Source organism: Pelophylax lessonae (assembly GCF_965119305.1).
Source record: "Pelophylax lessonae genome assembly, chromosome: 9".
In the NCBI taxonomy this organism is placed as follows: Eukaryota; Metazoa; Chordata; class Amphibia; order Anura; family Ranidae; genus Pelophylax; species Pelophylax lessonae.
Window position 1 is genome coordinate 273,055,771 of NC_138776.1, and position 27,752 is coordinate 273,083,522.

General features: G+C 44.0%; 1 protein-coding gene and 1 pseudogene across 2 annotated transcripts in view; both read right to left on the reverse strand.

The window, feature by feature from the left end:
• The window catches only part of LOC309564474 (uncharacterized protein), a gene marked incomplete at its 3' end in the record, with an annotated part of 139,275 nt that overhangs the window by 86,539 nt on the left and 24,984 nt on the right, over positions 1-27,752 (reverse strand). The window contains exons 3-6 of the mRNA XM_082269103.1: positions 23,284-23,418; positions 23,074-23,197; positions 18,889-20,169; positions 1,729-2,070 (exon numbers count right to left, since the gene is read on the reverse strand). Of these exons, the coding sequence (XP_082125229.1) occupies positions 1,729-2,070; positions 18,889-20,169; positions 23,074-23,197; positions 23,284-23,418 (1,882 nt within the window). The remainder of the gene's footprint in view (positions 1-1,728; positions 2,071-18,888; positions 20,170-23,073; positions 23,198-23,283; positions 23,419-27,752) is intronic.
• Positions 10,361-10,985, reverse strand: LOC309562890 (annotated as a pseudogene). The gene has a single exon. The product of its transcript is annotated as an uncharacterized misc_RNA (transcript).

Sequence of the window (27,752 nt, forward strand, 5' to 3'; positions counted from 1 at the left end):
AAATCTGTACAGGCAGGGAGAGATTTGTATGGGGGAGATCTATACTGGGGGCAGGGAGAGATTTGTATGGGGGGGGTGATCTGTACTGGGGGCAGGGAGAGATTTGTATGGGGGAGATCTGTACTGGGGGCAGGGAGAGATTTTATGGGGGAGATCTGTACTGGAGGCAGGGAGAGATTTGTATGGGGGAGATCTGTACTGGGGGCAGGGAGAGATTTGTATGGGGGGAGATCTGTACTGGGGGCAGGGAGAGATTTGTATGGGGGAGATCTGTACTGGAGGCAGGGAGAGATTTGTATGGGAGAGATCTGTACTGGGGGTAGGGAGAGATTTGTATGGGGGAGATCTGTACCTGGGGGGAGGTCTGTACTGAGGGGGAAAGATCTGTACCAGATAGGGGGTCTGTACGGGGGGGCATTTAGTGAACACAACCCGTCCTTTATATTTTTCCCCAAAAATTGGTATTTTATTTCAGAAATATGTTTCTTGATATAAAAGATACAAATAATAAAGAACATCGCTAATGTAGCACAGAAGACCATAAGATAAAATAAAATACAATATAACAGCTGGGATTTTAGTGTATTTTTCCTTCATTCTATAGATGTGATAGAGGTGCGGGAAGATTGTGTAGAACATCACATAATGGCAATGGTCAGCTTTTTATTCCCTGGGGTCTCTTCTCTCAGAAAATATTTCATTGTTTTCATTTTCCAGCAGATGATTGAAAATTGGTGACTATACATGCGAATACAGAGCATTTCAGTACAAAAATATCCGAGAGTCAAGTTTTTTCAGTCTTTAAACCCTGATGAAGGAGGAGCTATTGGCCCCCGAAACGTGTTGGCTGTCTAATTTATGTTGCTAAGGAACCAATTAAAACATTTTAGACTCTTTGGTCAGGAAAGTAGACATTGACCCGTGTGACCTTTCTGTTGTCTACGGAGGCGTCCTTCATCAGTCTAAGATGTGCATGGAACAGGACGTTCCCTGGGGGGCCTGCATCGGTGTTTAACAAGAAGAGATTTCTTTGAGAAACATTTCCCGCACTCTGAGCATGGAAAAGGGCGTTCTCCTGTGTGGCTTCTTAGGTGTTCAAGAAGGTGAGAGTTCTGTAGGAAACTTTTTCCACATTCTGAACAGGTGTAAAGTCGCTCACCCGTGTGGGTTCTCTGGTGTCTATGAAGCTTTCCTTTATGAGAGAAACCTTTCCCGCACTCTGAGCATGAAAAACGATGTTGGCCGGTGTGACTGTTCAGGTGTAAAACAAAGTCATTTTTCCGAATGAAGGATTCCCGCACTCCAGACAGGAGAATGGCTTCTCCCCAGTGTGAACTTTCAAGTGTTTAATTAAGTTCCCGTGACGTGTAAAACTTTTCCCGCACTCTGGGCATAAAAATGGCACCTCACCGGTGTGACTTCTCTGGTGTATGACAAGCTCTGACTTTATGATGAAAGATTTCTGGCATTGGGAACATGAGAACGGCCTCTCACCGGTGTGACTTCTCTGGTGTACAGTAAGATGGGATTTACTTAAAAACAATTTCCCACACTCTGAGCATGAAAACAGCTTTTTGGTGTGGGCTCTCTGATGTAAGTTATGTTCTGAGTTATTATTAAAAGGTTTTCCGCACTCCAAAAATGACAAGTGAACTTTCTGATGGCTCCAAAGATTGCTTTTCTGATTGAAGCATTTCCCACACTCCGGACAGGAAAACGGCTTCTCACCTGTGTGGATTCTCAGGTGTGTGGTTAGGCTCTCTTTCCGCAAAAAGCATTTCCCGCACTCAGTACAAGTAGGCAACTTCTCTCCGGTGTGAATTCTCAGGTGTGCTGTGAGTCTGTCTTTCCGCAAAAAACATTTCCCGCACTCTTCACATGGAAAAGTCTCACCGGTGTGAATTTTCACGTGTCTTCGTAGATTATCTTTCCGTTTAAAACTTTGACCGCACTCCGAACACGAAAAAGTCTTTACTGCCTGAGAATCTGTTGTGATTCCATTATCTTCTCCGACATAATCTGCAGATGGAATATGGAGCCCCTCCGAGGAATTCCCAACATCACATCCATCTGTAAGAGAGAAACATTGTATCATCATCAAAAACATCTTCATTGTACATGTATCTCCTCCTCATTTACTGGGAACATGACGTTATATTGGAGGAATGGAGATGGACCTTTCATATGGTGTATAGTATCTCCTCCTCATTTACTGGGAACATGACGTTATATTGGAGGAATGGAGATGGACCTTCCATATGGTGTACAGTATCTCCTCCTCATTTGTTGGAACATGACGTTATATTGGAGGAATGGAGATGGACCTTTCATATGGTGTACAGTATCTCCTCCTCATTTGTTGGGAACATGACGTTATATTGGAGGAATGGAGATGGACCTTTCATATGGTGTACAGTATCTCCTCCTCATTTGTTGGAACATGACGTTATATTGGAGGAATGGAGATGGACCTTTCATATGGTGTACAGTATCTCCTCCTCATTTGTTGGGAACATGACGTTATATTGGAGGAATGGAGATGGACCTTTCCTATGGTGTACAGTATCTCCTCCTCATTTACTGGGAACATGACGTTATATTGAGGAATGGAGATGGACCTTTCATATGGTGTACAGTATCTCCTCCTCATTTGTTGGGAACATGACGTTATATTGGAGGAATGGAGAAGGACCTTTCATATGGTGTACAGTATCTCCTCCTCATTTGTTGGGAACATGACGTTATATTGAGGAATGGAGATGGACCTTTGATATGGTGTATAGTATCTCCTCCTCATTTGTTGGGAACATGACGTTATATTGAGGAATGGAGATGGACCTTTCATATGGTGTACAGTATCTCCTCCTCATTTGTTGGGAACATGACGTTATATTGGAGGAATAGAGATGGACCTTTCATATGGTGTACAGTATCTCCTCCTCATTTGTTGGGAACATGACGTTATATTGGAGGAATGGAGATGGACCTTTCATATGGTGTACAGTATCTCCTCCTCATTTGTTGGGAACATGACGTTATATTGAGGAATGGAGATGGACCTTTCATATGGTGTACAGTATCTCCTCCTCATTTGTTGGGGACATTATGTTATATTGAGGAATGAAGATGGACCTTTCATATGGTGTATACAGTATCTCCTCCTCATTTGTTGGGAACATGACGTTATATTGAGGAATGGAGATGGACCTTTCATATGGTGTACAGTATCTCCTCCTCATTTGTTGGGGACATTATGTTATATTGAGGAATGAAGATGGACCTTTCATATGGTGTATACAGTATCTCCTCCTCATTTGTTGGGGACATTATGTTATATTGAGGAATGGAGATGGACCTTTCATATGGTGTATACAGTACGTCCTCCTCATTTGTTGGGAACATGACGTTATATTGGAGGAATGGAGATGGACCTTCCATATGGTGTACAGTATCTCCTCCTCATTTACTGGGAACATGACGTTATATTGAGGAATGGAGATGGACCTTTCATATGGTGTACAGTATCTCCTCCTCATTTGTTGGGGACATGACCTTATATTGAGGAATGGAGATGGACCTTTCATATGGTGTACAGTATCTCCTCCTCATTTACTGGGAACATGACGTTATATTGAGGAATGGAGATGGACCTTTCATATGGTGTACAGTATCTCCTCCTCATTTGTTGGGAACATGACGTTATATTGAGGAATGGAGATGGACCTTTCATATGGTGTACAGTATCTCCTCCTCATTTGTTGGGAACATGACGTTATATTGGAGGAATGGAGATGGACCTTCCATATGGTGTACAGTATCTCCTCCTCATTTGTTGGGAACATGACATTATATTGAGGTATGGAGATAGACCTTTCATATGGTGTACAGTATCTCCTCCTCATTTGTTGGGAACATGATGTTATATTGAGGAATGGAGATGGACCTTTCATATGGTGTACAGTATCTCCTCCTCATTTGTTGGGAACATGACGTTATATTGATGAATGGAGATGGACCTTTCATATGGTGTACAGTATCTCCTCCTCATTTGTTGGGAACATGACGTTATATTGGAGGAATGGAGATGGACCTTTCATATGGTGTACAGTATCTCCTCCTCATTTGTTGGGAACATGACGTTATATTGGAGGAATGGAGATGGACCTTTCATATGGTGTACAGTATCTCCTCCTCATTTGTTAGGAACATGACGTTATATTGAGGAATGGAGATGGACCTTTCATATGGTGTACAGTATCTCCCCCTCATTTGTTGGGGACATGACATTATATTGAGGAATGGAGATGGACCTTTCATATGGTGTACAGTATCTCCTCCTCATTTGTTGGGAACATGACGTTATATTGAGGAATGGAGATGGACCTTTCATATGGTGTACAGTATCTCCTCCTCATTTGTTGGGGACATTATGTTATATTGAGGAATGAAGATGGACCTTTCATATGGTGTATACAGTTCGTCCTCCTCATTTGTTGGGAACATGACGTTATATTGAGGAATGGAGATGGACCTTTCATATGGTGTACAGTATCTCCTCCTCATTTGTTGGGAACATGACGTTATATTGAGGAATGGAGATGGACCTTTCATATGGTGTATACAGTACGTCCTCCTCATTTGTTGGGAACATGACGTTATATTGAAGGAATGGAGATGGACCTTTCATATGGTGTACAGTATCTCCACCTCATTTGTTGGGAACATGACGTTATATTAGAGGAATGGAGATGGACCTTTCATATGGTGTACAGTATCTCCTCCTCATTTGTAGGGAACATGACGTTATATTGAGGAATGGAGATGGACCTTTCATATGGTGTACAGTATCTCCCCCTCATTTGTTGGGGACATGACGTTATATTGAGGAATGGAGATGGACCTTTCATATGGTGTATACAGTACGTCCTCCTCATTTGTTGGGAACATGACGTTATATTGGAGGAATGGAGATGGACCTTTCATATGGTGTACAGTATCTCCACCTCATTTGTTGGGAACATGACGTTATATTAGAGGAATGGAGATGGACCTTTCATATGGTGTACAGTATCTCCTCCTCATTTGTTGGGGACATGACGTTATATTGAGGAATGGAGATGGACCTTTCATATGGTGTACAGTATCTCCTCCTCATTTGTTGGGAACATGACGTTATATTGAGGAATGGAGATGGACCTTTCATATGGTGTACAGTATCTCCTCCTCATTTGTTGGTAACATGACGTTATATTGAGGAATGGAGATGGACCTTTCATATGGTGTACAGTATCTCCTCCTCATTTGTTGGTAACATGACGTTATATTGAGGAATGGAGATGGACCTTTCATATGGTGTACAGTATCTCCTCCTCATTTGTTGGGAACATGACGTTATATTGGAGGAATGGAGATGGACCTTTCATATGGTGTACAGAATCTCCTCCTCATTTGTTGGGAATATGACGTTATATTGGAGGAATGGAGATGGACCTTTCATGTGGTGTACAGTATCTCCTCCTCATTTGTTAGGAACATGACGTTATATTGAGGAATGGAGATGGACCTTTCATATGGTGTACAGTATCTCCTCCTCATTTGTTGGGGACATGACGTTATATTGAGGAATGAAGATGGACCTTTCATATGGTGTATACAGTTCGTCCTCCTCATTTGTTGGGAACATGACGTTATATTGAGGAATGGAGATGGACCTTTCATATGGTGTACAGTATCTCCTCCTCATTTGTTGGGAACATGACGTTATATTGAGGAATGAAGATGGACCTTTCATATGGTGTATACAGTTCGTCCTCCTCATTTGTTGGGAACATGACGTTATATTGAGGAATGGAGATGGACCTTTCATATGGTGTATACAGTACGTCCTCCTCATTTGTTGGGAACATGACGTTATATTGAAGGAATGGAGATGGACCTTTCATATGGTGTACAGTATCTCCTCCTCATTTGTTAGGAACATGACGTTATATTGAGGAATGGAGATGGACCTTTCATATGGTGTACAGTATCTCCCCCTCATTTGTTGGGGACATGACGTTATATTGAGGAATGGAGATGGACCTTTCATATGGTGTACAGTATCTCCTCCTCATTTGTTGGGAACATGACGTTATATTGAGGAATGGAGATGGACCTTTCATATGGTGTACAGTATCTCCTCCTCATTTGTTGGGAACATGACTTTATATTGGGGGAATGGAGATGGACCTTTCATATGGTGTACAGTATCTCCTCCTCATTTGTTGGGAACATGACGTTATATTAAGGAATGGAGATGGACCTTTCATATGGTGTACAGTATCTCCTCCTCATTTGTTGGGAACATGACGTTATATTGATGAATGTAGATGGACCTTTCATATGGTGTACAGTATCTCCTCCTCATTTGTTGGGGACATGACGTTATATTGGAGGAATGGAGATGGACCTTTCATATGGTGTACAGTATCTCCTCCTCATTTGTTGGGAATATGACGTTATATTGAGGAATGGAGATGGACCTTTCATATGGTGTACAGTATCTCCTCCTCATTTGTTGGATGGGGGGGGGGAATCTAGGTGGAGCCTCCGTACTGCTCTCTCCTTTACAATAAAGTCTCCTCTTACCCGGTGATGTGAGGGGCGGCTGATACTCCATCATGACGTCCTTGTAGAGATCCTCTTCTTCTTCTGATTTAACTTCAAATTCTATATCGATTGGATCTCCACTCTAAACCAAGAAAATGAGAAAGAATATCACCTGTAAAATATAATCTTTATTATTGTGTCATCACATAAGAAATCCACACATCGTCTCCATGAGTCTGTGTTCTAGATTCTCCGCCCAACCAACCTTATAACATTGAGGGATGGTGTGACCTTCCTGTGTGGAATCCCGGGAATACAGAGGACGGGGACATCTCTCTGGTGGGTTCCCATTACTGGATCCATCTGTAGGAAACACACACACTGACTGAATACATTGCTTCTATGTGTTTATCAGATGATGGGGGATCTAGGTGGATCCTCCGTACTGCTCTCTCCTTTACAATAAAGTCTCCTCTTACCCGGTGATGTGAGGGGCGGCTGATTCTCCATCATGACGTCCTTGTAGAGATCTTTGTGTCCTTCTAAATACTCCCACTCCTCCATGGAGAAATAGACAGTGACATCCTGACACCTTATAGGAACCTGACACACACAATGATACAGTCACCATCCAGACACATCCCTAGTCTGTTACTGGATAATGTCCCAGAATTCCCAGCACCGCTCACCTCTCCTGTCAGCAGCTCCATCGTCTTCTTGGTGACTTCTAAAATCTTCTGCAGGTTTTGTCTCTCAGGTATGGGGGATGGAGGTGGGGGGATGGTAATGGGGGATGGAGGTGGGGGGATGGTAATGGGGTTCTGGCCTCTCCTCCTTGTAGAGGTTCGGTGATATCTCCTCCTTGTGTCATGTTCAGGAGATTTCTTGAATACTATTTCCCAGTCCTGTGTTATAGAAATAGAAATGTCACTCTCACATCATCCCTTACCTCTATGGTCAGGTCTACGGTATTTACTATGGAAGAGTAGCCCCTTGTCAATCATGTCTAGGGTGTCACCTCACCTTATGGGAGAAGAACTCTCCCTTCTGAAGTAGCCATAGAATATATGGACCAGCTGGTTCTGATGGTTGAATCGGGGGTTCCAATATCAGCCCCTCGGTGGACCTCCCTCAGCTCACAGTGGGTCCACACACCACATGACTGCCACACGGCCCTTAGGGGACTCAGTACAACCAGGACATACCATTTTATATGGGCACATAGCTCAATATGTGTACTATCAGAAGGGATTCCTTCCATCTCCCTGGGACTAATATTTTGGACTTAATTACAGATGAATCATAAACCTTTCAATGCAAGAAAGGAGAAATATGTTTTTTCTTGGAGAGAGTACAGCGGTCCATATGGGACATCCTCGGCCCTCTGCTAATTCTTCAGCTGAAAAGTCTAAAGCCGTCCCCTCTGCTCACCTGTCAGAAATCTATTGGCAGCTAATTTAGGTCGTCAGGCCTGAGACAGCTTTCCAAATTCTATACAGTGAGCATTGGTCCTAATATTGATTACTGGCTCCAAAAGGTCATCTGTCTACTACTGACCACCAACATGAGGAGAAGATCTGTGATCACATACCACTTCTATAATACACAGCGTAATCATGGAGGAGGAGGGCTGGGGGTGGAGGGATGGGGTAATGGGTGTAGAGGTGGGGTGGGATATATTTGAGAAGAAGGTTCTGGAGATCTCCTCTTGGTGGATACAGAACTGCAGGCTTATGTGTAACGAGAGCTGAAAAATAGGAATTTTTTGTAGGGTGGTCGTTGGGGACTAGAGCAAACCTTATGAACGACCCCTTTATTACCCTCACCTCTCCGGTCAGCAGGTTGAGGATCTCCAGGAAGAGGTTTAATATCTTCTCATTTGGGGGAAATTCCTTCCTCTCGATCGTCACAAAACTCAAAGTCTGCTGATTCTCCATCATGACGTCCTTGTAGAGATCCTTGTCTCCTTCTAAATACTCCCACTCCTCCATGGAGAAATAGACAGTAACATCCTGACACCTTATAGGAACCTGACACACAATGATACAGTCACCATCCAGACACATCCCTTGTCTGTTACTGGATAATGTCCCAGAATTCCCAGCACCGCTCACCTCTCCTGTCAGCAGATGGACCATCGTGGTGGTCAGTTCCAGGATCTTCTGCTCTTTGTTCCTCTCCGGTATCACAAAATGAGGGGGAGGCACCATGGTGGGGCTCTGGGTCCGGCTCCATCCTCCTGAGATTGGCTCCCCACTAGACTTCTTCACTACAACATAATCCTACAGATCAGGAGAAAGATAAACCAACATCAATCATCTAACATCATCTACATGTCTACAATAAGAACATGGTCTACTGACCATACTAGACAAGAGTGATGTCATGTGACCTCCCAGAATCCTCCTCACCTCTCCGGTTAGCAGGTACATGATCTCCAGGGTGAAGTTTAGGATCTGCTCAGTCATGGGATTCTGGTCCTTCTTCATCCTCATTGGTCATGTGATCTGTACAGGAGACTTCTTTCTTTAGATAGATGATATAATGAGAAATATCCTAACATTAAAGTAATAATGTCCCCCCCGGAATGTCTCCTTTTAGTGTCAGCGGACACTACACACAGCTCACCTCTGCAGCCCTCTTCCGCACCTTATCTCTGCAACCCCCCCCCCAGCTCACCTCTGCACCCCTCTTCCACATCTTATTTATGCAAACCCCCCCAACACACACTGCTCACCTCTGCATCTCTTTCACCTCTGCATCTCTCTTCCACACCTTATCTCTGCAACCCCCCCCCCAGCTCACCTCTGCACCCCTCTTCCACATCTTATTTATGCACCCCCCCCAACACACACTGCTCACCTCTGCATCTCTTTCACCTCTGCATCTCTCTTCCACACCTTATCTCTGCAACCCCCCCCCTCCCGCCCAGCTCACCTCTGCACCCCTCTTCCACATCTTATTTCTGCAAACCCCCAAACACACACAGCTCACCTCTGCACCCCTCTTCCACACCTTATCTCTGCAACCCACCCCCCGCCCAGCTCACCTCTGCACCGCTCTTCCTCATCTTATTTCTGCAACCCCCCTTCCCCCCAACACAGACACACACAGCTCACTTCTGCACCCCTCTGTCACATCTTATCTCTGCAACCTCCCCAACACACACAGCTCACCTCTGCACCCCTCTTCCACATCTTATCTCTGCATTCCCCCCAACACACAGCTCACCTCTGCACCCCTCTTCCACATCTTATCTCTGCATTCCCCCCATCACACAGCTCACTTCTGCACCCCTCTTCCTCAGCTCTGACCTCTGCACTTTCAGGTTCTTACTAGCTAGAGGAGATCATCATATGGATGTTCACCAGCCTCCTTAGAAAGTCTAGTCGGGGACACCCTGTTAGATATAACCTTTTGGAGCTAAACAAAGTACAGGCAGACAGTCTGTTGTTTCACTGAACACTGCTTTGTTCGGAGCAGGAACTAGTTTATTACTTTTTGTGCATAGACAAAAACATGAACTCACAAATGTAACACTGCCATCTAGTGGTCATACAATGTAATAGGCACACAGCAATGACATACAGTGGTTGTTGCTGATTAAATACAAACCTTGTATGCCAACACCCCCACTCAACAACTACTATCTATGTCAATCCCATTTCTGATCTAAGATCCACAAATCTGGTTCTAGCTAGTGGCTTTGTCAAAGCATCAGCAATATTTTTTTCGGACTCACAATACACAAGTACAATCACTTTCTGATCAACTAAGTCATGAATGTAATGATGTCTGACATTGATGTGCTTGGTTCTTCCATTAATTTTCTCACTTGTTGCAAGCTTAATGCAAGCCTGATTGTCCTCAAATAAGACGGTAGGTTCTGATGTTGCTTCTCCAAGATCCTTGAGTAATTGCTGTAACCACACAACTTCTTGACTGGCATAAGCTGCAGATATGTATTCAGCTTCTGTAGAGGACAATGCCACTGACATCTGTTTCTTGCTGGACCGTGATATAGGACTGTCTCCCAATTTTAATAAGTAACCACTTGTGGATTTGCATGTGCTGTGATCACCTGCCCAATCGGAGTCCACATATCCCACAAGGTTTAAACCACCACTTGCTGATAGTTTCAAATTTAAGTCTTTTGTCTGTTTCAGATATCTCATAACTCTTTTGATCGCATTCCAGTCTCTTTGACGTGGTTTATCAACTCGCCTGCAAAGAAGAGACATGCTGGCTGCAATGTCTGGACGTGTAGTGGTTGCAATGTAGAGAAGTGCCCCCACTGCTTGTCTGTATTGTTCATTGGATGTGAGAAGATCATCTTCTCCTTCTAACTTTGGATAGACTGTATCCATAGGTGTGCTTGCTCCTTTCGCCTCTGTCATGTTGAATTGCTGAAGAATAGATTCAATTTTTGCACTCTGATTCAACAGGAAACTTCCATCTTTCTCACGCTGGATGTCAATTCCAAGATAATATGTCACTTCACCTAGGTCTTTAGTTTCAAAGTGCTTGTTGAGTACTCCTGTTAACTTTGCAATTTCATTGTCGTTTTTGTGAGCAATGATCAGGTCATCTACATAAATTAGCAGATACATCCACTCAGTGTCTACTTGTTTAGCATATAGGCACGGATCAGCTTTGCTTCTTGTAAATCCTTCATTTAGTAGAACTTGATTAATCTTCAGGTTCCATGCTCGAGCTGATTGTTTAAGGCCATAAAGAGATTTATTCAACTTGCAGACAAGATGCTCTTGTCCCTTTTTCAAATATCCTTCTGGCTGTGACATGTAAATTTCTTCTTCAATATCACCATTAAGAAAAGCTGTCTTAATATCGTGATGTTTCACAATCATTGTACGCATGGCAGCCACTGTCATTAGTGTTCTGAAAGTACTTTGTTTAGCAACTGGAGCAAAAGTAGCATCATAGTCCTCACCGAACTTCTGTGAGTAACCTTTAGCAACCAGCCTTGCCTTGTACCGACAGACTTTCCCTTCAGAGTTACATTTGGTTTTAAAAACCCATTTACATCCTATGGCATGTTTACCTTGAGGTAGCTCTGAAAGTGTCCATGTCTGGAGATCTTTGAGTGATGTCAATTCTTTATCAGCGGCTTTATACCATACTTGTTTCTCATGCATTGGCAGTTTCTGCATCTCTTTCCATGAACCTGGTTCAGTTTGAACAGCTCTGCGAGCTATGTAAGATAAACGTTCAGCTGGAACACCTTTATTGATTCTGGTTGATTTTCTGACTGAAGGTATTTCTGGTTCAGTTTCAGGTTTTGATTCTTCTGCAGTTATTTCTATTTCTGTATCACTTTCCTTATTTTCTTGAGTGACTGATGTTGATTCTTTCTCAGTTTGAAAAGTTTGAGTCTGTTGTTCAAACTTTGAGCACACAGAACTTTCATCAATTATCACACTTCTGCTGACTGTTACTTTGTTCGTGTCTTGATGTAAAATCCTGTATCCTTTTTGAGATTCACTGTACCCCACAAGCACACCTTCTTTTGCACATGCATCCCATTTTGTACGTTTTTCTTTTGGAATGTGTACATAGGGTTTACTTCCAAAAATTCTGATGTGTCTTAAATCTGGTTTCCTTTTGTTCCACAGTTCATATGGAGTTTTTATTGTTGCTTTTCCCGGCAAACGATTTTGAAGATAACATGCAGTTGTGATAGCTTCTCCCCAGTATGTAGTTGGCATATCAGCATCAAATAGCATGCTCCTCCCACTTTCACACAGTGTGCGGTTCATTCTCTCTGCAACTCCATTTTGCTCTGGGTTATATGGAACTGTTGTCTGGAACATAATTCCATGCTTCCTGAGAATGGCTTGTGTTTTACCACTTGTATATTCTGAGCCATTATCTGTTCGTAGTACTCTGGGCATTCCGCCAAAAATATTGTTTACTTGAGCGTGATACTCTTCTAATTTCTCTGGCACTTCATCTTTATTGTGAAGTAGAAATACTGTGGTATATCTGGAGTAATCATCAATGAAGGTCAGGAAGTACTTTTTCTTTCCTGGAGTCATAGTTTTCATTGGACCACAAAAATCTGAATGTATTAAGTCCAGAGGTTTTTGGGATTTGCTGTTGGTCTGCTTGGGAAAAGATGTCCTTGCCATTTTTCCTTTAATACAGCTGGTACAAATCATTATGTGATCACATGGATTAATCTTAATACCACTTGCATAGTTATTCTCAACTATTTTCTTTATTGTATCAGAATTTCTGTGCCCCAATCGTCTGTGCCAAGTGTGGATGCAGTTTGAATGTTTATCCTCTTTGGCTATTTTAACCATTTCACTGCAGTTCAGCTGATACAGTTCATCTATGATTTTAGCCTTTGCAAGCAAGCAATCCCCTTTTGTTATGATACAACTTTCACCCTGAAATGTGACTACATTGCCTTGGTTAGTGAGTTTCTTTACTGACAAAAGGTTGCTTTCAAGATCTGGCACATACAGAACATTCCTCATATGGATCTTTTTAGTGATATCTGGAGAGATAGGACAGTATAGAAAGCCATCTCCTATTCCCACTGATTTCATAAATTGTCCATTAGCTGTAGTTATCCCTTCTGTTTTGCTTTCATCAAGCTGAGTGAAGAAACTTCGGTCATTTGTCATGTGACTTGTAGCACCTGAGTCCACACACCATGCTTGCACAGAGGTGACACCATTTTTGGATCCGAATGTATACTCCTTTGTTTCTATGACATTCTTAGCTTGTTGCAATGCACTTTGTTTTTGCATTCTAGCTTTCCAGATTCTACAATCTGCTTTTAGGTATCCTGGTTTCTTGCACACAAAGCATTCCCGCTTTTCTAGCTGCACGTTACTGTGTTTATTTTTGAATTTTGTCTTTAAAGCTGTCTCTGAACACACACTCACATTACTCATGCTTTCAGTTTTGCGCTTGTATTCATCCACAAGCTTGCCATTAACATATTCCAGTGTCAGATCATCATCTGGACGTGCATCTAGTGCTGTGACAAGTGTCTCATAACTTTCAGGAAGTCCACTTAATAACAGCGCTGCAACATGGAAATCTTTTATCTCTTCTCCAATCCCTCTCAGTCTCTCCACCATCTCTAAGGTCTGTCTTATATAGTCCTGCATGTCCTGGTCTTTCTGTAGCTTAGTCTGATAGAGCTTTCTGATTAAATACAGTTTATTGCTGAGATTAACTCTTTCATGTGCTTTCTGTAACTCTTTCCACATGTCTTTAGCAGTCTGACAGTTACATATATGTATGATTTGATCATCATCTATGCACAGGGAGATTGTGCTCTGTGCTTTCTGATCTCTGTCTAACCACTCCTCTGTGGGCTGTGCAGGTCTTGATTCATTTATACATTTCCACGTACCTTCTCTTATAAGCAGCATTTTCATCTTGAATTTCCAAGATTGGTAGTTCTGATTTGTCAGATTTGCAATGGAGAACTTCGCTGAGGGGATGGCAGCAGCCATTTCTGCTGTTTGTCTTTCTGTTGCTGTCTCCTGTACTCACTTGCTTTAGCTCACTGTATCTGGCTATATCCAGGGGTAATCTGTATTATATCCTGGGCTTCTGTAACATGTCCTGGGCCCCTAACCTGTTAGATATAACCTTTTGGAGCTAAACAAAGTACAGGCAGACAGTCTGTTGTTTCACTGAACACTGCTTTGTTCGGAGCAGGAACTCGTTTATTACTTTTTGTGCATAGACAAAAACATGAACTCACAAATGTAACACTGCCATCTAGTGGTCATACAATGTAATAGGCACACAGCAATGACATACAGTGGTTGTTGCTGATTAAATACAAACCTTGTATGCTAACACACCCGCTGTGCCATTCCCAGGTCCACAGACCCCCGGCCCGCCAGCCAACATATGACATGCATCATTGGCAGTAAAAGGCTTAATAAACCCAATGAAACCTCAGATCCCTGATCCCGTGTTCCACCAATAAAAATCTTCATCCATTGCCGTAACTTCCACCCCCTAATCCGATCACTGGGGTCAGTCCGGGTCCCCCTTCCCCCAGTTTTGGGTGTGTGGAGGAAAAAACACTCCGGATTTAGACTACGACCCTTATATATATATATATATTATTATGTTATATGTGTGTATCATCATCTGCTGGAGATAAAAGACGTCACAGTGACAATGGAGGAAGAGGACGGACATGAAGGGGGGGGGGGGTGGTTACTGGGTGTAAATAGAAAATAAGATCTTATTACCTCCTCTGCTGCCACTTCCAGCGACGTCAGCTCGATACCTCTTCCCGACTCACCTCTCACCCGGAACTTCCTATTTATACCTGACATCACTTCCTGTCTTCCATAGAGACTTCCTGTCTGGGTAGAAGGGAGCTCACCACCTTGTGGAGTTCAGAGAAACTGCAGCCCCAAGAAACGTCCAGCTTTTCTATCACTTTAAAAAGTTTTTTGGGCAAATAATTTTCTTTAATAATACGTGTGCCTGCTGTCCATAATGTACAAACGGTGAGAAGGCTCAGCTACGTACAGTGTACAGCTCTATTTTCTGGGAGTGTGTGTTGTTTTTTTTAGCAATGAATATAAGGCTTCCTCTGACTGGCTATGGTGGAGATTGCGATATCATCCTCCTACCTCTTCACCTCAGCCAATCATTGATAAAATGCAAAGCTTCCCGGGAATGGCTGAACAGCCCCCACTTCACATCAGAGTACTTAGTCTCTCTTAATATCAAAATCCTCAGTCCCCCTTCACATAAGAGCCCCCTTTCACATCAGGGTATTCCCTATAAGTGTCCCCTCTTCACATCTGCCCCCACCCCCAATATTAGAGTTTCCTTCCTAATATCGGAGTCCTCCCTTAACATCGGAGCCCACTATACTCCCCTTTACATCATGATTGATGTGGATTTGAACCCTCGGACGACTTGGGGAGAGATATGTACTGGGGCGGGGAGAGATGTATACTGGGGGAGTATTCTGTAGTTGCGGTTGGTTCCTTACTACTTGCGTACTTACTTACGTACTTGGGGGAGAAATTTACTGGGAAGAGATGTGTACTGCATAGGGAGTCTGTACTGGAGGGAGAGCTCTGTACTCGAGGGAAAGGTCTGTACTGGATAGGGGGTCTGTACTGGAGGGAGAGCTCTGTACTCGAGGGAAAGGTCTGTACTGGATAGGGGGTCTGTACTGGAGGGAGAGCTCTGTGCTCGGGGCAGAGATCTGTACTGGATAGGGGGTCTGTACTGGAGGGAGAGCTCTGTACTCTGGGGAAAGGTCTGTACTGGATAGGGGGTCTGTACTGGAGGGAGAGATCTGTACTCGAGGGAAAGGTCTGTACTGGATAGGGGGTCTGTACTGGAGGGAGAGCTCTGTACTCGGGGGAAAGGTCTGTAGTGGATAGGGGGTCTGTACTGGAGGGAGAGCTCTGTACTGGAGGGAGAGATCTGTACTGGATAGGGGGTCTGTACTGGAGGGAGAGCTCTGTACTCGGGGCAGAGATCTGTAATGGATAGGGGGGTCTGTACTGGAGGTAAAAGCTCTGTACTCAGGGGAAAGGTCTGTACTGGATAGGGGGTCTGTACTGGAGGGAGAGCTCTGTACTCTGGGGAAAGGTCTGTACTGGATAGGGGGTCTGTACTGGAGGGAGAGCTCTGTACTCGGCGGAGAGATCTGTACTGGATAGGGAGTCTGTACTGGAGGGAGAGCTCTGTACTCGGGGGAAAGGTCTGTAGTGAATAGGGGTTCTGTACTGGAGGGAGAGCTCTGTACTTGGAGGGACAGATCTGTACTAGATAGGGGGTCTGTACTGGAGGAAGAGCTTTGTAATCAGGGGAGAGATCTGTACTGGATAGGTGGTCTGTACTGGATAGGGGTCTGTACTGGAGGGAGAGATCTGTACTGGATAGGGGTCTGTACTGGAGGGAGAGATCTGTACTGGATAGGGAGTCTGTGCTGGAGGGAGGGATCTGTACTGGATAGGGAGTCTGTGCTGGAGGGAGAGGTCTGTACTCGGGGGAGAGATCTGTACTGGATAGGGGGTCTGTACTGGGGGGAGAGATCTGTACTTGGGGCAGAGATCTGTACTGGATAGGGGGTTTGTAGTGGGGGGAAAGATCTGTACTCGGGGCAGAGATCTGTAATGGATAGGGGGTCTGTACTGGAGGTAAAAGCTCTGTACTCAGGGGAAAGGTCTGTACTGGATAGGGGGTCTGTACTGGAGGGAGAGCTTTGTACTCTGGGGAAAGGTCTGTACTGGATAGGGGGTCTGTACTGGAGGGAGAGTTCTGTACTCGGCGGAGAGATCTGTACTGGATAGGGAGTCTGTACCGGAGGGAGAGCTCTGTACTCGGGGGAAAGGTCTGTAGTGAATAGGGGTTCTGTACTGGAGGGAGAGCTCTGTACTCGGGGGAAAGGTCTGTACTGGATAGGGGGTCTGTACTGGAGGGAGAGCTCTGTACTCGGGGGAAAGGTCTGTAGTGAATAGGGGTTCTGTACTGGAGGGAGAGCTCTGTACTTGGAGGGACAGATCTGTACTAGATAGGGGGTCTGTACTGGAGGAAGAGCTTTGTACTCGGGGGAGAGATCTGTACTGGATAGGTGGTCTGTACTGGATAGGTGGTCTGTACTGGATAGGGGTCTGTACTGGAGGGAGAGATCTGTACTGGATAGGGAGTCTGTGCTGGAGGGAGAGGTCTGTACTCGGGGGAGAGATCTGTACTGGATAGGGGGTCTGTACTGGGGGGAGAGATCTGTACTGGGGGCAGAGATCTGTACTGGATAGGGGGTTTGTAGTGGGGGGAAAGATCTGTACTTGCAGTGGGATCTTTAACTAGAGGGACAACTATATCAGAGGGAGAGATCTGTACTTTGGGGAGAATTTTACTGTGGAGAGATCTGTACTGCGGCAGGAAGAAATTTGTATGGGAAAGATCTGTACGTGGGGGGGGGGGGGTCTGAACTGGATGGAGAGCTCTGTACTCGGGGAGAGATCTGTTCTGGATAGGGGGTCTGTACTGGAGGGAGAGCTCTGAACTCTAAGAAGAGATCTGTATTAGATAGGGGGGTCTGTACAGGAGGGGGAGGATTGAACTTGAGAGAGAGAGATCTGTACTGGATAGGGGGTCTGTACTGGGGGAAAGATCTTTACTTAGAGGGAGATCTGTATTGGAGGGAGAGCTCTGTACTCAGGGGAGAGATCTGTACTGGATAGGATCTTTACTTAGAGGGAGATCTGTTTTGGAGGGAGAGATCTCTACTTGGGGCAGGGAGAGATTTGTACGGGGGAGATCTGTACCTGGGGGGAAGTCTGTACTGGGGGGGAAAGGTCTGTATTTGCAGTGGGATCTTTACTTAGAGGGAGATTTGTATTGGAGGGAGAGATCTGTACTTGGGGGAGGATTTTACTGCGGAGAGATCTGTACTGGATAGGGAGTTGGTACTGGGGGGAGAGCTCTGTACTCGGAGCAGAGATCTGTACTAGATAGGGGGTCTGTACTGGGGGGAAGGATCTGTACTTGCAGTGGGATCTTTACTAAGAGGGAGATCTGTATTGGAGGGAGAGATCTGTATGGTGGAGATATGTACTGGGGGCAGGGAGAGATTTGTATGGGGGAGATCTGTACTGGGGGCAGGGAGAGATTTGTATGGGGGAGACCTGTACCTGGGGGAAGGTCTGTACTGAGGGGGAAAGATCTGAACCAGATAGGGGGTCTGTACGGGGGATATTTAGTGAACACAACCCGTCCTGTATATTTTTCCCCAAAAATGGGTATTTTATTTCAGAAATATGTTTCTCGATATAAAAGATACAAATAATAAAGAACATCGGTAATGTAGCACAGAAGACCATAAGATAAAATAAAATACAATATAACAGCGGGGATTTTAGTGTATTTTTCCTTCATACTATAGATGTGATAGAGGTGCGGGAAGATTGTGTAGAACATCACATAATGGCAACGGTCAGCTTTTTATTCCCCGGGGTCTCTTCTCTCAGAAAATATTTCATTGTTTTCAGGTTTTCATTTTCCAGCAGATGATGGAAAATTGGTGACTACACATACGAATACAGAGCATTTCGCTACAAAAATATCTGAGAGTCAATAGAAGTTTTTTCAGTCTTTAAGCCTTGATGAAGGAGTTATTCGGCCCCAGAAACGTGTTGGCTATCTAATTTCATGTTGCGAAGGAACCATTAAAACATTTTAGACTCTTTGGTCAGGAAAGTAGACATTGACTCGTGTGACTTTTCCTTTGTCTACGGAAGCGTCCTTCATCAGTCTAGGATGTGCATGGAATAGGAAGTTCCCCAGGGGGCCTGCACCGGTGTTTAACAAGAAGAGATTTATTTGGGAAACATTTCCCGCACTCTGAGCATGGAAAAGGGTGTTCTCCTGTGTGGCTTCTTAGGTGTTGAAGAAGATGTGAATTTTCTAGGTACGTTTTTCCGCACTCTGAACAGCCGTAAGGTCGCTCACCCGTGTGGGTTCTCTGGTGTCTATGAAGTTTTCCTTTATGAGAGAAACCTTTCCCGCACTCTGAACATAGAAAAGGGCGTTCTCCCGTGTGCCTTCTTAGATGTTGAAGGAGATCTGCGTTTTCCAAGTACGATTTTCCACACTCTGAACAGGTGTAAGGTCGCTCACCCGTGTGGGTTCTCTGGTGTCTATGAAGTTTTCCTTTATGAGAGAAACCTTTCCCGCACTCTGAGCATGAAAAACGATGTTGGCCGGTGTGACTGTTCAGGTGTAAAACAAGATCATTTTTCCGAATGAAGGATTTCCCGCACTCTGGACAGGAGAATGGCTTCTCCCCAGTGTGAACTTTCACGTGTTCAATTAAGTTCCCGTGTCGTGTAAAACCTTTCCCGCACTCTGGGCATAAAAATGGCACCTCACCAGTGTGACTTCTCTGGTGTATGACAAGCTCTGACTTTATGATGAATGATTTCTGGCATTGGGAACATGAGAACGGCCTCTCACCGGTGTGACTTCTCTGGTGTACAGTAAGATGGGATTTACTTATAAACAATTTCCCACACTCTGAGCATGAAAACAGCTTTCTGGTGTGGGCTCTCTGATGTAAGTTATGTTCTGAGTTATTATTAAAAGGTTTTCCGCACTCCAAAAATGACAAGGAATTCGTATCTAAGTGAACTTTCTGATGGCTCCAAAGATTGCTTTTCTGATTAAAGCATTTCCCGCACTCCGGACAGGAAAATGGCTTCTCACCTGTGTGGATTCTCAGGTGTGTGGTAAGGCTCTCTTTCCGCAAAAAGCATTTCCCGCACTCAGTACAAGTAGGCAATTTTTCTCCGGTGTGGATTCTCAGGTGTGCTGTGAGTCTGTCTTTCCGCAAAAAACATTTCCCGCACTCTTCACATGGAAAAGTCTCACCAGTGTGAATCCTCCCGTGTCTTCGCAGATGATCCTTCCGTTTAAAACTTTGACCGCACTCCGAGCACGAAAAAGTCTTTACTGCCTGAGAATCTGTTGTGATTCCATTATCTTCTCCGACATAATCTGCAGATGGAATATGGAGCCCCTCCGAGGAATTCCCAACATCACATCCATCTGTGAGAGAGAAACATTGTATCATCATCAAAAACATCTTCATTGTACATGTATCTCCTCCTCATTTACTGGGAACATGACGTTATATTGAGGAATGGAGATGGACCTTTCATATGGTGTATACAGTACGTCCTCCTCATTTGTTGGGAACATGACGCTATATTGGAGGAATGGAGATGGACCTTTCATATGGTGTACAGTATCTCCTCCTCATTTGTTGGGAACATGACGTTATATTGGAGGAATGGAGATGGACCTTTCATATGGTGTACAGTATCTCCTCCTCATTTGTTGGGAACATGACGTTATATTGGAGGAATGGAGATGGACCTTTCATATGGTGTACAGTATCTCCTCCTCATTTGTTGGGAACGTGAAGTTATATTGAGGAATGGAGATGGACCTTTCATATGGTGTACAGTATCTCCTCCTCATTTGTTGGGAACGTGACGTTATATTGAGGAATGGAGATGGACCTTTCATATGGTGTACAGTATCTCCTCCTCATTTGTTAGGAACATGACGTTATATTGAGGAATGGAGATGGACCTTTCATATGGTGTATACAGTACGTCCTCCTCATTTGTTGGGAACATGACGTTATTTTGAGGAATGGAGATGGACCTTTCATATGGTGTACAGTATCTCCTCCCCATTTGTTGGGAACATGACGTTATATTGAGGAATGGAGATGGACCTTTCATATGGTGTACAGTATCTCCTCCTCATTTGTTGGGAACGTGACGTTATATTGAGGAATGGAGATGGACCTTTCATATGGTGTACAGTGTCTCCTCCTCATTTGTTGGGAACATGATGTTATATTGAGGAATGGAGATGGACCTTTCATATGGTGTATAGTATCTCCTCCTCATTTGTTGGGAACATGACGTTATATTGGAGGAATGGAGATGGACCTTTCATATGGTGTACAGTATCTCCTCCTCATTTGTTGGGAACGTGACGTTATATTGAGGAATGGAGATGGACCTTTCATATGGTGTACAGTATCTCCTCCTCATTTGTTGGGAACGTGACGTTATATTGAGGAATGGAGATGGACCTTTCATATGGTGTACAGTATCTCCTCCTCATTTGTTGGGAACATGACGTTATATTGAGGAATGGAGATGGACCTTTCATATGGTGTACAGTATCTCCTCATTTGTTGGGAACGTGACGTTATATTGAGGAATGGAGATGGACCTTTCATATGGTGTACAGTATCTCCTCCTCATTTGTTGGGAACATGACGTTATATTGAGGAATGGAGATGGACCTTTCATATGGTGTACAGTATCTCCTCCTCATTTGTTGGAGACATGACGTTATATTGGAGGAATGGAGATGGACCTTTCATATGGTATACAGTATCTCCTCCTCATTTGTTGGAGACATGACGTTATATTGGAGGAATGGAGATGGACCTTTCATATGGTATACAGTATCTCCTCCTCATTTGTTGGGAACATGACGTTATATTGAGGAATGGAGATGGACCTTTCATATGGCATACAGTATCTCCTCCTCATTTGTTGGGAACATGACGTTATATTGAGGAATGGAGATGGACCTTTCATATGGTGTACAGTATCTCCTCCTCATTTGTTGGGAACGTGACGTTATATTGAGGAATGGAGATGGACCTTTCATATGGTGTACAGTATCTCTTCCTCATTTGTTGGGAACATGACGTTATATTGAGGAATGGAGATGGACCTTTCATATGGTGTACAGTATCTCCTCCTCATTTGTTGGGAACATGACGTTATATTGAGGAATGGAGATGGACCTTTCATATGGTGTACAGTATCTCCTCCTCATTTGTTGGGAACATGACGTTATATTGAGGAATGGAGATGGACCTTTCATATGGTGTACAGTATCTCCTCCTCATTTGTTGGGAACATGACGTTATATTGGAGGAATGGAGAAGGACCTTTCATATGGTGTACAGTATCTCCTCCTCATTTGTTGGATGAGAGATGTAGTTGAAATACAATACATTTTTACAATAAAGTCTCCTCTTACCCGGGGAAGTGAGGGACGGCTGATTCCCCATCATGACGTCCTTGTAGAGATCCTTGTGTCCTAAAAATTCCTTCATCACACCATCCTCCTCATTATACTCTTCTTTAACTACAATATTATAATCCCCAAGGTTTCCACTCTGAAGATATAATAAAACATTAATTGTAACACACAAGCTTGTGCATAAACCACCACTACGAATGACTCCTCCTTATCTACCTGATGATGGTGAAGGATGGTGTGATCTTCCAGTGTGGAATCCCGGGAATGCAGAGGACGGGGACATCTCTCTGGTGGGTTTCTGTAGCTGGATGACTCCACCATTTTGCCCTGGCACAGATCTTTGTGTTTTTTTAGAAATTCTGACTCCTCCATTACCCCATCCTCCTCTTTTATCTTTTCTTTAACCTCAAATTTAGAATCTCTCAGGTTTCCACTCTGAAAATATAATAAAAATGACATCAATGGTAACAATGCAGATAATGTACAGATCCTAATGATACTATCAGTGATTGTTCCTCATCTACCTGATGATGGTGGGGGACGGTGTGACCTTCCTGTGTGGAATCCTGGGAATACAGAGGAAGGGGACATCTCTCTGGTGGGTTCTTGGTATTAGGTGGCTTCATCATATCGTGTTCTTCTGAAAACTCCTCCATCACTCCATACTCCTCATCGTCCTCTTTATACTCTTCTTTAACGACAATAATATTATCGCTGCAACATGTCTCTGGTGGGTTCCCATTACTAGATCCATCTGTAGGAAACACACACACTGACTGAATACATTGTTTCTATGTGTTTATCAGATGATGGGGGATCTAGGTGGAGCCTCCGTACTGCTCTCTCCTTTACAATGAAGTCTCCTCTTACCCGGTGATGTGAGGGGCGGCTGATTCTCCATCATGACGTCCTTGTAGAGATCCTTGTGTCCTTCTAAATACTCCCACTCCTCCATGGAGAAATAGACAGTGACATCCTGACACCTTATAGGAACCTGACACACACAATGATACAGTCACCATCCAGACACATCCCTTGTCTGTTACTGGATAATGTCCCAGAATTCCCAGCACCGCTCACCTCTCCTGTCAGCAGCTCCATCATCTTCTTGGTGACTTCTAGAATCTTCTCCATGTTGTGTCTCTCAGGTTTCAGGAAGTCACATGGAGGCACTGTGATGGTCATATGATCACCTGACTTCAGAGGAGGAAATCTCTGTATTGAGGAACCAATAGGAATATCATGTTAGAATCCCAGAATCCTCCCCACCTCTCCGGTCAGGTCTGTGTTTTATTAATAGAGATAAAAGTGATGTCATGTGACCTCCCAGAATCCTCCTCAACTCTCCGGTCAGGTCTGTGTTTTATTAATAGAGATAAGAGTGATGTCATGTGACCTCCCAGAATCCTCCTCACCTCTCCGGTCAGGTCTGTGTATTATTAATAGAGATAAGAGTGATGTCATGTGACCTCCGAGAATCCCCCTCACCTCTCTGGTCAGGTCTGTGTATTATTAATAGAGATAAGAGTGATGTCATGTGACCTCCCAGAATCCTCCTCACCTCTCCGGTCAGGTCTGTGTTTTATTAATAGAGATAAGAGTGAGGTCATGTGACCTCCCAGAAGCCTCCTCACCTCTCCCGTCAGCAGGTAGATGATCTCCAGGGTGAGGTTTAGTATCTTTTCCATGCTGTGACTTTGGTTCTCCTCCATCCTTTATTGAGGTGGTCATGTGATCTGCACAGGATGCTCCTCTTCATAGATGGGTCATAAACTGAAAATTTTATATCAATTGTATGATTTTCAAGAATCAGTGCTCTCTGGAATGAAAAGAAAGCTCTTGGTGTTATATTCCTTATTCCTGATGGAGATGATGTAACAAGGAAATAGGAGAGCCCTGGGATGGAGGACTTCATATAGCTCACACAAACCTTTCTTTTCTATGTGAAGCTATAAAATATTTGGTCTTTATTAGTATATATTTTTGTTCCTCACTTATGACAGTCCATTATCCCATGTATGTGTTCTGACCATGTGTGTGACTAAGGATGGAGATATTACAGTGTCACCTGCTCACCCCTTGGCTCCATGGAAATTCACCACCTGGATGAACAAGGACCTAGACTTTCCGTATTCCACCCCAACCTATGGCCTTCAACAACTGCTACATATTAACTTTTCGATCAGTCCCAGCCACCTCCAACCATTCTGACCAGTCACAGCAACCGGTACCAACCTCAACCAATCTCCACACAAACGTAGCATCATCGACAACCCAGACAACAACCCAAGGCTTGTAGTCTCAAAGGCTGACCACATGAACAGTAAGTGTATTGGATTTGACGTGGCCTTTGTGATACATGATGTGTTTGGTCATATAGAGTGATGTCACATGGTGGCCTCTTCCATGCACCTACACCACCGTCATAGGGCAGATTTAGGCAAGTCTTCTTTATCATTTCCAATATCATTTCCATGTTTCTAACACTCAGTTTATGGTTTCCCAGTGCTGGTAGATCCATGGAACAGCGATAAACCCAAACATATTGGGAAGGTTATTTATTGTCGGGCTCCAAAATTGGATCTGATTCTGATATTTATTATGTAATATTTATCGATATCGTGTGTATGTATGTGTACAGAGGTGGATATCAGATTTATATATTCATAATTACTTCTATAATACCTTATTACCTCTTCATCTGTCCCAGGATGTCTCCTCTCTACTTTCTTCCAACCTACTTCTGACCTGGAACGTCCTATTTATACTTGACATCACTTCCTGTCTGTGCCTGACATCACTTCCTGTCTGCATTTGACATCACTTCCTGTTTGGGGTGGTAATAAAGCTTCCTGTATGCGTTCCACTGCATATATATTAATGAGATTGCCACCCTGTGGAGATGATAAGGGAATGTTCCGTTAAAAAACCCTACCTCGTGAAAATTCCCTATTCTCGTCAACTCCGGTGAGGGTACGTCAGGTGTCAGCTGAGCCGCTTCGCAGTGAGCATGTGCGCACAGTAAATGATCTCGGCTTCCGTGAAAAAAACCCTACCATCCTTCCCAGTCCTTAAAGCGGCGGCTTCCCGTGAAAATACCCTACCCTCGTTCCCCGGTGGGTCCAAAAAAATTACAATGTGCATCCTAACGCAAACTTTATATATATTCATCGAAATGGAATGATAAAAAAAAACATATTTATATATTTTAAATTTTCCTCCATTAGGAAACACTTTCACATTTTCCTCGACCCGCCGGGGAACGAAGGTAGGGTATTTTCACGGGAAGCCGACATCATTTGCTAACCCAACGCTTTAAGCACTGGGAACGAGGGTAGGGTTATTTCACGGGAAGTCGTTGTAACGTTAAAAAAAAACCCTACCCCGTGAAAATTCCCTACCCTCATCACTTCCGGTGTGAGCCGATTATTTACTGCCTGAGCATGCGCACTGGGAATCGGCTCAGCTGATGCATGACGTACGTGCACAGGAAGTGATGAGGGTAGGGAATTTTCACGGGGTAGGGCTTTTTAACGTTACACCGGTCTTGTTGTACATCTTGCAGATCCAGATCATATTTCAGGTAACTTCTTAAGTCCCCGGGACTTTTTTTTATGGTCCCAGAACATTTTTTTTTCTTCTTTGCCTTTTTACTGTAATAATATATAATATATTATTTATTGTTATTTTTTGGCACAGATGGGGCTTTAATTTGTTAGGAAAATTTTAATTTATACCTATTGTATATTACCCTCCCTGGCGGTAATCCCGAGTGTGGCTCGAGGTTAATTTTCAGTACCAAAAGCGGTAACCCCCGAGCCACATTTGGGGTTACCCTGTAGTGAAACTTACCTTATCCGTACGATCCCCCGATGTCCTCCCGCTGTGTCCTCCGGCCGATGCCGGCATCCCTCTTCCAGGTTCCCTTCCCTACGAGCGCCGCAGAACTGGGCAGGAAATTTAAAAAAAAGTACACAAAACATGACATGATACATTGTAATCTGTTAGGATTACATTACTGTATCAAACCATTTCACCTCAGTTTTGTCCCAAGTGCCCTGCCTGTTTTATTCCTTTTATTAATAATTTATTAATTAATTAATTTATTAATTTAATTTATTAAGACTTTTTATTCACTTTTACAGGTTTTTTTCTCTGAGAATTACAGGCCTACAATATAAAACAACAGATTTTCATGCAAAACAATGTACCGCTTTGACATTCAAAAATACCGACATAATCAGACCTGGCCAGGGAGGTCAATGACACGTTAATTGATGATTGACTGCATTATAATCTGTACAATCTTCAACCTTCTAGAATCACATGGATAAAAGATACCGTCCCAAATCCAAAAATAAATGTTAGCAGTAATAACTCATCCAGAAGACATCTGAAGAGACTTTGCTGATCCATTCCAAGCTCTATCTAAAGGGGTTGTTGGAGTGGAACTCCAGCCAAATGTGTGTTTGTTGCATTGGATAAAGAGGGGGAAGGGTCAGAAACTCTGTGGAGGTTTTATTGGCCTTCATGTCCCCTTGGAGTAATCTTCCCCCATTTCCTGTCCCATAGACACAGTATGAAGAGAGAGGAACCTCCCTAATGTTGAGGGAGAACCCAGCCTTGTCATTGGAACAGATGTCCATCTTTAGAGAGCCCCCCTCACCTGCTATTCTGGTGATATCTATCAACTAATTCTGGACTGGAAGGTTTTATCCCCCCTAATGACCAGGCCATTTTTTGTGATACAGCGCTGTGTTACTTTAACTGTGCAGAGGTGAGAGCTGTGAATAAGGAAGGGGGGTGTAGAGATGAGAGCTGTGAATAACGAGGGGGGGTGCAGAGGTGAGAGCTGTGAATAAGGAAGGGGGTGCAGAGGTGGGAGCTGTGAATAAAGAAGGGGGGATGCAGAGGTGAATGCTGTGAATAAGGAAGGGGGGGGGATGCAGAGGTGAGAGCTGTGAATAAGGAAGGGGGGGGGTGTAGAGATGAGAGCTGTGAATAAGGAAGGGGGATACATAGGTGAGAGCTGTGAATAAGGGGATGCAGAGGTTAGAGCTGTGAATAAGGAAGAGGGATGCAGAGGTGAGAGCTGTGAATAAGGAAGGGGAGGGTGTAGAGATGAGAGCTGTGAATAAGGAAGGGGGATACAGAGGTGAGAGCTGTGAATAAGGGGATGCAGAGGTTAGAGCTGTGAATAAGGAAGAGGGATGCAGAGGTGAGAGCTGTGAATAAGGAAGGGGAGGGTGTAGAGATGAGAGCTGTGAATAAGGAAGGGGGATACAGAGGTGAGAGCTGTGAATAAGGGGATGCAGAGGTGAGAGCTGTGAATAAGGAAGGGGGGGGATGCAGAGGTGAGAGCTGTGAATAAGGAAGGGGGCGGTGCAGAGGTGAGAGCTGTGAATAAGGAAGGGGGGCGGTGCAGAGGTGAGAGCTCTGAATAAGGAAAAGGGGGGGGGTGCAGAGGTGAGAGTTGTGAATAAGAAAGGGGGGTGCAGAGGTGAGAGCTGTGAATAATGAGGGGGGGGGTGCAGAGGTGAGAGCTGTGA